General features: G+C 52.1%; 4 protein-coding genes across 4 annotated transcripts; 2 read left to right on the top strand and 2 right to left on the bottom strand.

Annotated features, from left to right (window-relative positions):
• Positions 1 to 1,322: 1,322 nt before the first annotated feature.
• Positions 1,323 to 4,520, bottom strand: PG994_007541 (importin 11; the record flags this gene model as incomplete). The annotated part of the gene is made up of 2 exons (XM_066858950.1): positions 1,323 to 4,289; positions 4,356 to 4,520. The coding sequence occupies 2 exons, from the start codon at positions 4,518 to 4,520 to the stop codon at positions 1,323 to 1,325; spliced, it is 3,132 nt and encodes a 1,043-aa protein (XP_066715892.1).
• Positions 4,521 to 5,137: 617 nt separating this feature from the next.
• PG994_007540 (importin-beta domain-containing protein) lies at positions 5,138 to 7,258 on the bottom strand (the record flags this gene model as incomplete). The annotated part of the gene is made up of 5 exons (XM_066858949.1): positions 5,138 to 5,666; positions 5,732 to 6,015; positions 6,132 to 6,851; positions 6,998 to 7,058; positions 7,122 to 7,258. The coding sequence occupies 5 exons, from the start codon at positions 7,256 to 7,258 to the stop codon at positions 5,138 to 5,140; spliced, it is 1,731 nt and encodes a 576-aa protein (XP_066715891.1).
• A 1,808-nt stretch (positions 7,259 to 9,066) lies between these two features.
• Positions 9,067 to 10,479, top strand: PG994_007539 (peroxisomal biogenesis factor 2; the record flags this gene model as incomplete). Its single annotated transcript, XM_066858948.1, has 1 exon — positions 9,067 to 10,479. One exon carries the CDS (start codon positions 9,067 to 9,069, stop codon positions 10,477 to 10,479), a length of 1,413 nt encoding a protein of 470 aa, XP_066715890.1.
• Positions 10,480 to 11,739: 1,260 nt separating this feature from the next.
• Positions 11,740 to 13,731, top strand: PG994_007538 (uncharacterized protein; the record flags this gene model as incomplete). Its single annotated transcript, XM_066858947.1, is given in 4 exon segments — positions 11,740 to 12,147; positions 12,224 to 12,766; positions 12,777 to 13,093; positions 13,158 to 13,731. 4 exon segments carry the CDS (start codon positions 11,740 to 11,742, stop codon positions 13,729 to 13,731), a joined length of 1,842 nt encoding a protein of 613 aa, XP_066715889.1.
• Between the last annotated feature and the right edge of the window lie 928 nt (positions 13,732 to 14,659).

Raw genomic sequence — 14,659 nt, 5'->3', positions numbered from 1 at the left:
GCCTTTGCTGTCACTCCCTGAGACGTGCTGTATATTGCCTGCAATAGCAATACTGACGCCAGAGCTCAATAGGTGCCAGACTATGCCAAGTCAGCTAGAGAAGTGTATATCGCAGCCGCTTGCTATATTCTGGATCGGGCGGCTCTTCGCTGGTTCTTGCTTGAGGCTCGGCCATGGGCGGCAAGGAGCATCTCCCTTCCTTCGTAGATTCCGGAATGGTAAATCCAGACTCCGCATCGGGAGGAGACCGAGCCCATAGTAAAGCACCCAACTCACTTGATGAAGCCCTTACTGTAAGGAATTAAATCACTACGGTGTGGTCGAGCGGGTAACGGATGTATTTCCACCCCGAATCCGGCTCTCCTTCCTCGATTTGGAGGCAAGGGGCTTCCATACTGTTCAGTCCCCAACTGTGAATCAGAATAGGAGAGGTTTATCGATCCTATCAAGAACACTGTCTTTCGAATAGGAGATGATCCCGATATCCCGGATTGGCCACATCGGCGATTGACGCAACTTCGTTTCCTAAGATGCGAACCGCCCGATACATACTTACCTCCTTGCCGCCTGGCTTTGGTAGTCAATCGCGATGCCATGAAAAGGGAGACGAAGTAGTCAATCGCTCTGTCACGAAATTGGGAGCGGAAATGACTAAGGCGTTGAGAGGCGAAATGAATAAGATGTTCTACACTATGTTGGTCCCTGCGAATGTGGCCCCTGGCGACTCTTTCATGGCATTTCAGAAGTTCTTGCACGTCTTGGATTTTACCGTATGGCCATCTCCAGACACAGAATTCATATATGGTTTCCGACGCCCTCTGGAGAAAACCTTTGGCACGACTAGGAATATGGCGCAATGTCGCACCACAAGTTTGTTGGTCTTTACCACTCCGCGGTCTCACCATGGCTCGGGATGAATTTTGCGACTGGCGTAACGCTGGCCCTCTCATCCAGGGAGAGCTTCTATGAAATCTGCATCAATCCTGCCGCCAAGATAGAACATCCCGAGCAACTGCCACTTCTGCAGGACCACCTCCACAATGATGCCGCACTCGAGCATATTAGGTATGTCACGAAGAAAACTTTATTTCGACCTGCTTTATTAATTCCTATGTGAGTCTAGCAATAATCCAGATCTATCTGGCCTGCTTGGTGATAACGGGCTGTTGAGTGCACGAGCAAATAGGCCATATTAGACACCGGCTGTAGTCGGATCACTGGGGACAGCGATGGGTCGTGGACAGTGGCCAAGAAGTTGAGGGGTTCCTCGACCTAGCAATTATGATTTTGAATTCGGCATCAGCGATTTTTCGTGGCCGAAGCTAAGAACCGAACCCTGTCGCACGAGTGAAGCTGTTCAGGACATCGGCATCAACGTTGACTAAATAATTCTCCTGAAAACTGGCCCCGCCGCCAGCTCGCTGCACTAAGCTGTCCAGACTGCTTCTGACAAAGTCGAGACAGTTGACATTCCTCACTGGGTCGCTCGCCAAGAGCGCCCTCTCTCGAACATCTTTGGGCGTGTCCCATTCTGTCGCCTCGACTGGCGCCGTCATGATGGTGGCGTCTAGTTTTGGGTTTTCTTCGTCCATAACCTGAGCGAAAACACCAGTCCACATCGTGAAGAAGTCTTGCAGCTGTCCCAGCAAAAGTTCCTGCATGGGCTGTCCCAGTTCGACCAAGCGAGTCAAAGCAAGCAAGTTCAGCTTCTGCCGCAAAGTATCTGCCATGCAGTCAAAGCTGTAGAACCACTCGGCACTTAGCCAGGGCCAGACCTGCTCTAGCGAACCAAGAGAAGCCACCAACTCAGCGAAGATAGCAGGGTCGGCCAGAGCTATGCGTGAGAGAATGGAAAAGTAGTCCGTCAACGTCAAGTTGCTTACACGAGGTTGCCTCCCTTTCGGCCCCAACGTCTGACGAGCCTCGTATGCATCATGGATTCCCTCAAGCATGAACTTGAGGAATCCGGTTTCGGCTAAATCCTGACAAATGAGCTTTAGGCCGTCGGTTCCACCGAGCTCGTTAGCGCAACGAATCAATGTCTCGTTGTATTTCCTGGCTAACGCGCTTTGCTCGCGGTTGGTGGCAGTATAGGTCGCGGCTAGGCCTTTAAGCAGTGCCTGTCTATGTTGGTCGCCAAGCACCGCCTCGGGTGCCAATGTAATATAAGAACCCGTAATGGCAAGGTTACTCATGTGGTGTTCTGTGTGGGCTTCCAGATGCCTAATGGCATGGGGAAGAAGACCAAGGAGCTCTTGTGGTAAAGGGGGCGAAGTTTGAAGTAGAACATTGGTCCACAGCTCAAGTGCCTCGTCTATGAGATAGACGTAAACATCACTACCCTCTTGAACAGCTTCCGCGATCAGTGGTAGGATAATATGATGATAACGTTGAGATTCGGTCTTCATAGACATGACCAGGGACTGTAAAATGGTCAACACGGCCTGCTTCATCATGAAGCCGAGATCTCCAGCAGAGGCCCATATGCTGGGAAGTGCTGACATGATCAAGTCAGCAAAACTTGTGACATGAGTTTCCATTCTCTCTATGATGACTTTTGTCGTATTCAATATGGCCAATTTTGTCTCGTCAACTTCCACTTCTCCGAGCAATTGGAGCAGCTGCTTGAGTATGTCTCCCGCGTAAGGATGGAACTCTTCGCCACTGAAGCTGAAATCATCAGCTACCCATTTGAATTGCCTGGCTGCTGTGATGCGGACGACAAGATCATTGTTAGGGTCGTCAGGATCATGGCGTAGAAGGTGGCGATAGATCTGGTATATCAGAGGACGACTCGCAGGGGCGATGTGAACTGGTACCCATTGGCTAATGAGGATACCGATACGTCGCCTTAGTATCTTACAGTTAGGCCCTGTTTGTTGGGCATCAACTGGTATTGTTGATCGGAGCAGCTCATCAAAGCTAAAGTGCTTTTCTACGTGTGCGGCTGCCAATCCTATTGTATTGTAGACCGCTTCCCTGACCATGTTTTCGAGTTGAGGGTCCTGAAGGGTTGCGAAATAGGCAAGCAGAGGCTCCATTAGCAGCTGCTTGTAGTGGGTGATCAGCTGCTGCAAGAGTTGTTCTGCGCAAGGGCGAACCTCCCACTCCCATGCTGCACCTTGGGCTTCCTCTTGTTGCTCCCACTCCTCAGGCTCCTCTTCCCAAGCCTCGATATCGGCTTTTCGGAAGATCAGGAGTCGGGAGATGATCAGGTGAGCTATTTTTACCACCAAATCATCTGTCAGTAGACCTTGTTTCACCGATAGAATAAGTGCCGCCTGTTCTTCTCTTGTTTCCTGAGAACGGTATTTGAAGGTTTGCTGGGGTGAGTTAACCATTTTCACACACGAGCGAACCAAGAGCAGACCCTTCAGAGCAAGTCTTTCGAGCAACGGACCCTCCACCTTGGATTTGTGACCGGCACCCACGGATGAGGATCCTTGACGTAGTCCCTCGGACGTGTTAAACACTTGGGCGAACTCAACCACAAGAGTCCAGTATGTCTGCACAAGATCGAACGAGTTGGGTAACGATGCGAAACTAGCAGGATGCTCAGTGGCCATTTCAACATGAAGCTTGGCGAATTGCATGAGATGTTTCCCAATCATGTCCAATATTGGCTGCGGCAGCTTATCCTCCTGGCTAGAATAGCCCACAAGCTTGACGAACTGTTCCCGTGGCAAATCCCATGCTGCTTTGACAGTGTTGTCCTTATGGGGGTATTCATAGCCAACTACCAACAATCTCCGCAGAGCCTTGAAGGCGACCAGACTGTTGTGTATAGCCATACCGGCTTCTTCTTCCTGTATTCTTCCTGAGTCGACAGCTGACATCCATAACGTGGAAGTGTTGGAGTATATCTCTCCCAGAACGAAGACAAGCTCCGGGGTGACCGACTGCAGTGCCGTCTGCGACTTGCGCAAGCGTGCGGTTCCCAGCTCTTTGACCGTGCGCAGCAGAACCAGAAGAGCACCCGCGAGTTCGGCTTGGTTTCCATCTTTTGTTTCTCGAAGGAGTGATATCAGATTTGGCAGGGCCTCGGGCCAGGCTTGGGGGTAGTCGATGCGGATAATCTTGGCGGTGACGAGAGCGTTGTGTAAGGCAAGTTGCTTGTCAGGCTCACCGACAGTACCAGAAAATAGCTTAGACCTAATCAGGTCCTTCTTGGCAGGCTGTATAGCATTCTTGAGTGTGTGGTGCCTCCAGTATTTGTCGATGCCATTCTTGAGCTGGATGATGGCTAGTAGTCGTATCTCGTGAGGAAGAGTTCTTTCGAGGAAGACCATCTGGAGAAGGTGAAACACCAGGTTAGTTAGGCACATAACAGTCTAGATCCAAACAAGATAGCTTACCTGCAGCGCAGGGTAGTATTCCTCGTGCACTTCCCAGGTAGTGAGCTGCTGGCCGGCAGACTGGCGTTGGCTGTAGTCTTGAGATGTTGCCGACTGGAGGGTGCGCCACAGCTCCTGCAGACTGAGCGGGCTGGCCTGGCCAGCGACTTCAATAGAGAAACTCATGATGCCAACAGAAATCAAGACTCGGCGCACCTGAGCCGGAAAGGGGGCAAGTCCTATACTATGCACTTGTGCCAATGCTGGGTGCGCCAAAGAGACGATATTATTTTGTTTACCACCACGAGTTCATTCTTTGGGCACATCAAATGGCGGGGCAGAGGATGGTGGTGATCATAAAAAGCGTCGGGGTCCAGCACGGGATGACAGCTTAGGTGGGGCCCACCGCCTACTGCGAAGTTCCCAATACTGCGTACAGTGCACCTTCCATCCCTATAGAACTTAAGTAAATACCGAATATTTACTTACTTAGGCAGTCAATAATGGATCGATCCAGGCACCATCAGAGTATTCCCAAGGAATATGTGTCAAACATATACCTAAAAATTTAGGCATCATCGTATATTAATGCATAGGTAGGTATATCATGAACAAAACCCAAGAGGTATCAAGAGCGTTTGCTCCAAGGTGTCGCGCATCCGCCATTAGAAGATTGACCTCACCCCCTCCTGTGAACCATGACAGTCAAGTACTCAAGCATGCAACAAAAAACCGGATCACCGGGCGTTTTTCACACCTACTCATATACATTGACCGTCTGATCATTGGCATGCACCCAGACATCAAAGGTGTCCAATCGATTGAAGTCGGGAAAAGCAAACTCGACACTCTCCTATGGCATCGCCAGCAGTGACAGCAGAGGCTGGTGGTGGCCATATCTCGTCCTGGGAGGGCTCGGTCGGATCCATGGGCGCCGACAAGTATTCCGCCACGACGTCTCGGAGCTCTTCAGTGAAGCTCCGTGAGACCTCCCAGATCTGTCCATGCACGGCCAGTATCTGCGTAAGCATGGTGAGCTTTTCCCGATAGACCGGCGTGTCAAGGCCCTGGAACACGCACGCGTCTAGGTACACCAGGGCTACGCACTGCATCCCGGACACCAACAAGGGCGAGAGATGTTTGAGGTCGAGAGGCTTGCGGAAGAGCGCGAGCATGTCGTTGGCGGCCTGCATCTCCGTGGTGATCGCGTGCCAGCCGAAGCACTTGACCTTCTGGGCGCCCACGGACGGGCCGGCGATTGGGCCGAGAGAGCAGCTCTCCTTGAGGCTGAGCTTGTTTCTTGCGACATTGTCTCGGATCTTCAAGCGGGAACTATACCAGAGTGTTAAGGCTTTGCGATGTAGCATGGATGGGATAGCGAATAACAAACAACTTACTTGTGAGCTAACCCAATCGCCTGCTGCAAAACAATGTCGACCGAACCTTCCGAGTTTACCAGGTCTAGCTTCCACGCTGGTACCTTAAGGATCCAGTCATATCTGAGAGAGTCTGCCCGCTCGAAAAGATCCCCCTTCTTGTCCTCGGGAGCATCGTGGTAAGTGAGTACGTAAGTCGCTATAATACGGCACAGGTCAACCAGATATGCCAATGAAGAGAACTCCGCTGTGCCGAGGGCACTATGCACATCATACTGAGCTAATGATGTCGAGTTAGGTATGTTCTAGACCGAGTGTATTAGCCTTTATGCGAATCCTTTATCTGTTTGGCTCAGGGGATATTAGGCCGTTGCTGCTACGACCTCGTCCCCTTCTGGAGAGTGTAAGAAAGGACCCCTACCCCTGACTCATACTCCCACTCTTCACAGGGCAAATCCACATCACCTGGGAGGTCGCACAGGCTTTTAGTTTCGAAGATGTTGCGGCAAACATCCAGCCAATACAGGCCCCAGTATGTCCGCCGATAACTTTCAGCAACGACTGAATCAGGGGCTGCCGCAGCGAATCCTTTCTTGTGCATCCCCAGTTCCTGAGCCATTGTGTTCGCGCGATGCAGCCACCCGCTGTGATATGTGAAGGTTGCATTTCCAAAAGCAGCAAGACTCATGATGAGCAGTCCTTGGACTGATTGTGGCGTGATGGGGAGGAGAGCGCAAGCTGCAGCATAGGCGGCATCTCTCAGCTCGTCCGATCGGTACCCTGAATATAAAGAGCCGATGTAGTTGATTGCCATTAGCAAGAAATGCATAGAGCTAGGATCCGCTATGCCTTGCTTCAGAAGGAACCTTTGTGGTAATATGAATGGGTGTGCGACATGGAAACAACTGTAATAGAAATCAAGAGGTCTGTGTTTCCCGTATGCCCCTGATCCCGGAGTAATGCACACTGATGGCGCCCAGCTCATCAGATTGCCATCTTCCACATTACATGTTGGGTTGACTCTGGGAACCCGGGCCTCAGGTCCAATCGTTTCAATCATGGGTAGCACAACTGGTCTGTCCGACATCAGACTCCTTTTCTTCTGATCGCGGATACCTCGTCTGGATTTTGCGTAAAAGCACTAATAACTCCAGAGTCAGCACCTGGCATCTAGGCCATGTAGAGACCGTTTCCTCAAGTAAGAGCTGCTGGATCATTCGGAAGAAGAACCGGCATTACCACCGTGCTGCGATAGTGATAGTGTCCCTGGATGACTGAGTAGCTTACAGTTTTTCCCTCGTTAGTGCATCGCTTGTAAGCAGGCAATGTAGCATCACATTTCATGTGCCTGTAATATCAATAATTAACCTCGCCCATAATTCATTTGAGTACCACGGGCCTGGCTACTCACTTGGAACGGCATTGCACACATGCGAGCGATACACGAACGGCCGACCTGGAACCTCGGGAACTCGGCCTTGGGTCGGAGCTATCTGGCGCGGAAGCCTGACTCTGGAGATTTGCCGTAGTCTTTGTGCTCCGGGTCATGACGGCTCGGCGCCCGGCACGAGGGCTCAACAAGCGTTTCCAATGCACAGAGAATGATTGTTTCTCCAAAACAGCTATAAGCTGTAGGTGGTTTTTGGACAGCCAAGTGTGATGCGATGGGGGAACCGGGGGGTGCTTAAGTAAGATGATCCAGAGTGGCCCTCAAGGAAGCCCATACAGGTATACTTATGCCTAGGTCTGTCCTGCAGAATAATCGCCGACATGCAGAAGTCAGACGCACCCTTGCTATGCATGCTGCGTATTCCGGGACTTTGTATGCGAGCTGGCCTTCTCTTGGCGGTTGGTAGCATGGCGGCCGCCAAAGCGGCGGGGGGATGGTAATACCGACAAGTCTTCAGCTATGCGGGAAGTATAGGGCAGTCCATTCTCTATATGGCCAATAAAGATGATGCTGAGGTCATGTACAGGGATGGCGGACAGCAAAGCCGATAGAGTAAGACGGATGGTGAGGCGTGGAGCGGGAAAAGTAAACCCGAAGAGAGTGAGGTAGGTTATCAAGTTGCTGCATATTTAACTTGACGACAATAAAGGGAGTGCAGACCCGGGTTGCGAGCAATGAATGGCTCACTTCGCTATATCACACATAGCTCAAGTAACTACTTACTCACCTGTAGCTTAACCAGAGACTGAGAGTATTCTAAAGTTCTTCGCTGCATGACCCCTTAATGCTTATATCGCCAGCTTTATCGCAGCACTTGTGCCTGCCGCTCTGTCCGGTCTATACCTGCCTCAACTTTGTTCGTGGCTTTGTTATAGTAGATAGTAAGGATGTTTGTATATGATGTGCCATGTTCACCGGAGGACTGTGGCAACGCATCACCTATACTGGTTACTTACAGCCAGAAGCTTGTATAAGTGAGTATAGCGATATAACGAATATGCATCCTCGAAGTTCCTAACTTTGAAGCGAACTTGCATAGCCTTCTGTACCGAATTTATTACCTGTACCGCTTAATGAAAAAAAGAATGGAAGAGATCCCCTTGCCCAGGGCACTTGAATAAGAGTGCTTACACTTGCTCCGACCATGAGACCCCCTTTTGAGACCCTTGCGATTGGCCGGAACCCTCCAAGGTAAGTAGTGACGTAACGATGGGTTTAGAGATGCGGTGAGGCCAGCCCTGTACGATACATGTATATGATAATGTAATATGTCTCTGCTTTTAGTATAACCTCGAGCAAGTGCCTGATGTTATCAACTTCTAGTGCAAGACCATGAACCGCTTAGTTAGGCATGTAAGTTAAAGAAGTACTTGTAGCAATGAAATTGGTTATCACATTTTACTCTAGCTCAAAAGGCTATGGTGAGATGTTCCCCAGTTCCGCAGGGTATTATTGGCTCGCATGATGCGACGATTTCCGGAAGTCTTCAAATAAATCAACTTCATAAAAACCAATGTACAGAAACTCAAGATGATCATGATCGGTTTCTACCTACATACCACAGGGGCGATGACGGGAGTTGTATTTAAGGCCAAGTCACAATGGGGAGGCGGGTCACAGTGAATGCAGGGGGCCGGGGGCCTTACGTAGTGGGGATCAGCCAGTTCGCACTCTCCATGTTCGGTGTGCCACCGAGGTCCTACCTAGCATACCTCGGCCATTTTGATTGATTCGCGATTGGTGCCAACAGCCTACCCTGCGTCACTACCAACGAACGCACTGTCTTCATCACACAACAACACAGCCCGGACATCCCTCTTGTTCCCAGACCTCCTCACACCTCGAATAATGCCCGCGGGATAGCACGAATTACCATCTACAAATTCAGCCCGGCGATGCTGCTTCGATGAGCTCCTCCAGCAGCTTTGCGCAGGCGCAGCAGCGACTGGCTGCGCGCCGACAAGCCCGTGAACGAGAGAACCACGCCCGCCTCACCACACGTCGCGAAGGGTCCCAAGCCTGGTCGCGCGCCGCCAGGCTCCCTTTCCCTCTCAACCGACTCGGGTCCTCGACACTATCGGCTTGGGAGGTGTTGTCATCACGCGAGGGGACGAGGCCCTCCTTTCGCGTCGGTCAGGTCGACGCCGAGCTTCTCGACGAAGAGCTTCTCGAGCTCCTCCGGGGGCAGGTCGGTGATGCGCTCAAATACCTCGGAGGCAACATAAAAGACGATTGGTCGGCAGAGATACTGCTGGGCCTTCGCGCAGTACTATTCAAACTTACCCTGTGGGATCACGATGCCACGTACGGGGCCGCTCTACAAAACCTCAAATACACCGATGTGCGACGTAGCTCGTCTAGCCTAGCGCCACCGAGCAAATGGCAAAAGGTTCTCTATGGGCTTATCACTGTCGGCGGCAAATACGGATGGACCAAATGGGAGGACTGGTTGCTAGACCAGGACAATGGTTATGACGCACCAACTCCACTGGTGCAACGGTTGTCCGGCATCACCTCGAAACTGTCCACTGTGCACTCCGTGGCAGCTTTTGCCTCATTTCTTGTGTTCTTGTTGCATGGAAGATATCGGACGCTTCTGGATAGGCTCCTGCGGATACGACTAGTGCCGCCGACAAGCCAGGTCAGTCGAGAGGTCTCGTTCGAGTATCTCAACCGTCAGCTCGTGTGGCACGCTTTCACAGAATTTCTACTCTTTGTCCTGCCACTTGTTGGCATTAACCGCTGGCGTCGATGGCTCTCTCGTGCCTGGAAAAAGACCAAAGACATAGTCTACATCCGATCTAAAGACGCAAACAGCAGCAAGCAGGGCGAATTCGCTTTCCTGCCTGAACGGACATGTGCAATCTGCTATCAGGATCAGAATAGTGCTACATCGGAGAATGAGGTCCTTGCCGCGGCAACATCCAGTGGAGTCGTTGGGTCGGCGCAGACCGATATTACAAACCCTTATGAGACGATACCGTGTGGTTGCATATACTGCTATGTCTGCTTGGCGACTCGGCTAGAGCGAGAAGAAGGTGAAGGATGGACTTGTCTGCGCTGTGGCGAGTCGGTCAAGGAATGCAAGCCATGGAGCGGGGATGTATTGGAAGAAGTAGCCAAGGAGCCTTCTTCTCCCCCCAAACGCGTGGGCTTTGCTGATGAAGTCGAAGGGGCTGCGCCAGAAGACCGCGAGCTGGAAAAGTCAGGTCGCGTCATCGAAGGCAACCACAATGATAGTAACGGCCACTCAGAAGATACGGATTCTGAAATTTACGAGGAAGAGGAAGAGGAGCTGGGGGGTGATCTCAACGACTAGAAAGAACCACCTCACGACGAACCAACATTATACCATACCACCAACTCTCGATGCGAACTGCTTATTGAGTCGGAAATATTGCAACCCTTTGTACCACTATTATAATTCTTGCCGATTTGAAATGTTCATCTGCATCAAGACCGGGTGCAATGCCAAATACTGGGAATCCTGCCCTGTACCAACTCCTGTGATTTCTTTTTGTGTTGCAGGTGCAGCTGTCTGGGACTGAGGTCACGAAGCCCTCATATAAGATGGGGGGACTACCTACACGTAGCTTGCCGGTAGGTGGCCGAGCTAACTGGCAAACCATTGGAGTTTGTATGCAATACTAATAAGAACCGATGGATGCAATGCAAGCCAGGCTACGGGCAGTTTGTTGTTAATGAACTCTACACCCAGCCCTGGATTGATGTGCAGCATGTGCTACCCTCTTGCCGGATTGCCGGATCGCGAACGGCGGTAAGTTGACCTGATAATAACTGCATTGGATACCTGTATTAGACAGCATACAAAACACACTTGTTTGCTAGGTAGAATACATCTCCTAGTCGGGAATCATCACGGCTCTAACAAAGACCTGGCGTCCGTAAAAGGAAACCCCATACATCGCACAAAACCGAACGCGGAAGGAGGCAGACAGGGAAGGACAGGGACCTCCACTAGGGGCCTTGCCTTCAACAAGCCAAGCAAGCCCAGTACTTTAGTGACATGCAGCCACTAGACCCGAGTAGATTGCAGGGTCTCTGCACTATGTAAACCTAGCAGCGCCCATTAGCGTCATCGCGAGCTGTCACGAGTTAGACACTTGGAGTGTCGGTCCATCCAGAGCCCCAGTCAACGGGACCGCTTGGTTCACCAATACCTGCCTTCTTTGCGGTCTGAGGACAAACCCTCAAAGAAGGACGACACAGCAAAGCGACCAAGACCAAGAAAAACAGTCCCTTCCGACCGACCGCCCCGCCCAGTGCGCCTCGAGTGCCGGATTCTCGTAGGCCCTGCTTTGGAGTGCACGAGCAACAAAAGAGCACGCAACCGGAACTATGTAACATGTCCAACTTCTAAACCTATCCCGACAGCCACGAACATACGGCCCCTGCGGCGTAACCACAAAAGCACAAAATTGGGAAACCCGTGTACTCCATAGACACGCAGAAAGAGAAAGAGAGGGGGGCACACAGAGAAAACCAAAAGGCGAGCGACAAGTGTGAGGGAGCACAAGGAAGTAGGAGGAGACGTCACATTGCAACCCCAGGGAAGAGAATGCCCGAATTCTTCCCCTTCATACCAGGCACCGAAACCTCACAAACGGCGCGCCAGCACGCCTCGGACGCCTCGCCACTCCTCGGCCGATTTCGCGCCGTGCCACGGAGCCAACAGCGCCCACACTCCGCCTCGGCGCTAGGTCTGCTGTCCAACGGCGGCGGACGCGGCAGTGTGCATGTCGGGTATGGCGCGCTGATTGCTTCCGGGCTCGGCATAGCGCCCGACGACGACGGCGACGACGACTACGAAGATCATGACGGGGCTGATTATGGACACAAGGCTTATAGATGGGTGCGGCGTAACGTGGAGGACCTGATCATCGCTCCACGCCAGACGGCGGTGAAAAGGGTCGTGGAGAGATGGTGGACACGCTGGGGAGTCCTGGTGTTCTTGCCAGCAGCCTTGGTGAGTAGCTCAGGCACATATATGACCTATGCATTATCCCGTAAACCCTAACTCAAATGCTGACGGGTGTATACAGGCTGTGGCTTGGTGTGCTATTCCCTTTCCGCAATATCCTCTCCGGCCTGGCGACCCGGACCGGAATCCAGGCCACGACAACGACCACCAAACCCCCGGTCACGGGGCCGCTCGGGTCCAGGTCAACTTTTGGTTCTTCCTTTTCGTATACTATGGCTTCTACAACCTCACGGCTTTGATGTGGATCACCAAGGTCTTCAACCTCTACAGTTTGAACTGGTGGCCGTCGAATCTGGGCTTCCCCTTGACAATCACTCTAATCGCGGTTTTGGGTCTTGCCGCACCGATTCCAGTGTACATGGTGCCTGAGCTCAAATTCCTCACCATCCACAACACCGCTTGGATCTCCTGGACCTTCGTTATCATGGCCATGCCGGTAGCTATCGCTTTTTGCATTCTCATGCTACACGAGCGGCATCTCGGGCTCAGGAACTCGCTATCCGAGACGCAGCGCATATTCACCTCGTCCTGGTGGACCAGCGAGGGTGACAGTGTAGCTGACCGAAACCGTCATCGCCGCCGTATGGGACTGAATGACTACAACGTAGATCCAGACAATGTACTACACGCCCCTCCCCTCGCAACGAGGTCGTGCATCGGCTATGTTGCGCCGCCGCTGGCTACCGGCGAGCTTCGTACGATTTGTGTGGTTCTGTCTCGCCCTTCTCGTCGGGCTCCTAGCTTACCTTATAGGAGAGGCCTACGCCGAGATATATCTCAGGACCTTACCGCACAACAACTTGGAGACGGTCGTTTATGTGTATAGCTGGGTCATAACGGTCCACTTACTCGACGCGCTGACGGGCTGGATCCTGGGTGTCAGCGAAGGGGAACGGGTCGGAAGTTACCCGTTGAGCTGGATATTCAAACTGTAAGAGAGCGATCTTCTTCTCCCTCTCCATTTGTCCGAGACTTGCTGACCGGTTGCTTGCCAGATACTTCATGTTGACCTACCAGACGTATGTGCGAGCTTTGTATGCACGCCTGCGCTCGCCATCGCAATTTATCTTGCTGCAGGCGCTCTCGTCCACTTCCCTCATCGTTTTCGTCCCCCTTACCATGAGCATGACGTGGCACCGCATCATGTCGTTCCTCGGGTTGACGACCCAGTCGTATGCCTCTTACCAGAAGCTCTGCATCCGCAACGTCTTTATCCGGTTCATCGCCGAGAACGTCAGCATGCTGGCCTTCCTGGGCAGCATCCTCGTCCTGCACTTCGGCTCCAACCAGGACGTCTACCCCTATTTCGCGTTCGACGACCCGGAGGACATCGAGGACGGCTACAACTTCGGCTTCACCTTCTACGCCTCCACCATCACGTGGGCGTGCGAGCTCGTCGCGGCCTTCTTGCTCCGTGCTCTCATCCGCTGGTGCTTCGGCGTCAACGCGAGCGTCGAGGGGAAGCTCGACCTAGCCGTCTGGCCCGAGCTGTTACCTACGAGTATGGCGGTCATGCTGCATGTACTGCAGAATATGCTGTTTTCCATCATCCGCTTGCATTTTCATTGATAGGCGGTCAGCCAGTCAATTGGAATTTGAGAAGTAACCGCCGCGGCATAAAGACGGGAAGCTTTTGGGGAAACGGTTTCCGGGAAAGTGTGGTAAGGAAAATGAATATCCTCTTTTCCGTCGCTCGGAACGGAGATCGACATGTGGTTGGCGCGCACAGCCGCCGACGTGGGAATGACGTGTGTGAGCAGTTTCTCACCGATGGAAGAGGGAGCTGGCGGGCAAGGGGGGAAGGGAGACGTCCGTCTTGGCTCGGGCGTTCTAGCTCTCCCACCGACCGGTCCACCGGTTGCGGGGTGATAATGATAAATGTGTGTGGTGGTGGTGGTGTGCATTGGGGGAGGAACACCACCCTCTTCATGGCTTTTCTTGGGCCTTTTTCGGTTGTTGTTTTTGGAGCTGCTTGATTTGGTTTTCTTGGCTACTGTACCCTTTCCCTCCCACAGCATGCACAGAGGTCCGAGGCGGTTGGACGTGTTAGAGATGATACCCCCTTTTCCAGATTCGACTGATTCACTTGTTTATAGACTGCATAAGATATCCCTGCTTTTTAATATAGACAGCCTGCCGCTTTGCAGCCGTCATTGCCACCGAGAGATGATCGTGCGAGTAATCTAGGGAGTGCCGCATCAGCGTGATATGATAAGAGACTCGATCATGTTATTGTTGTTGCCTGTTCGTGTATGTGCCCTGCCCCTAACGGGACTGTTTTTGCAGATACGCATCAATATATGTAAGAAGGTTGCCGCACGGGATGGTGGACCACCAAGTCAAGCAGAGCTGGCTATTGGATGTTCGGGAATTAATTGACCTGGGATACGGAGGGAGATGCATGCAATCTTGGAAGCTACACGTCCAATAACACATATATTCTTTTACTTCTTCCCCCCCATGGAGGAGGGAAAAGGCCGGACATTATGTTGCACAC

This window comes from Apiospora phragmitis, assembly GCF_038363925.1.
Source record: "Apiospora phragmitis strain CBS 135458 chromosome Unknown utg000007l:1.0-2108841.0:1.0-2111359.0, whole genome shotgun sequence".
In the NCBI taxonomy this organism is placed as follows: Eukaryota; Fungi; Ascomycota; class Sordariomycetes; order Amphisphaeriales; family Apiosporaceae; genus Apiospora; species Apiospora phragmitis.
This window is presented reverse-complemented; position numbering and strand designations above follow the sequence as displayed.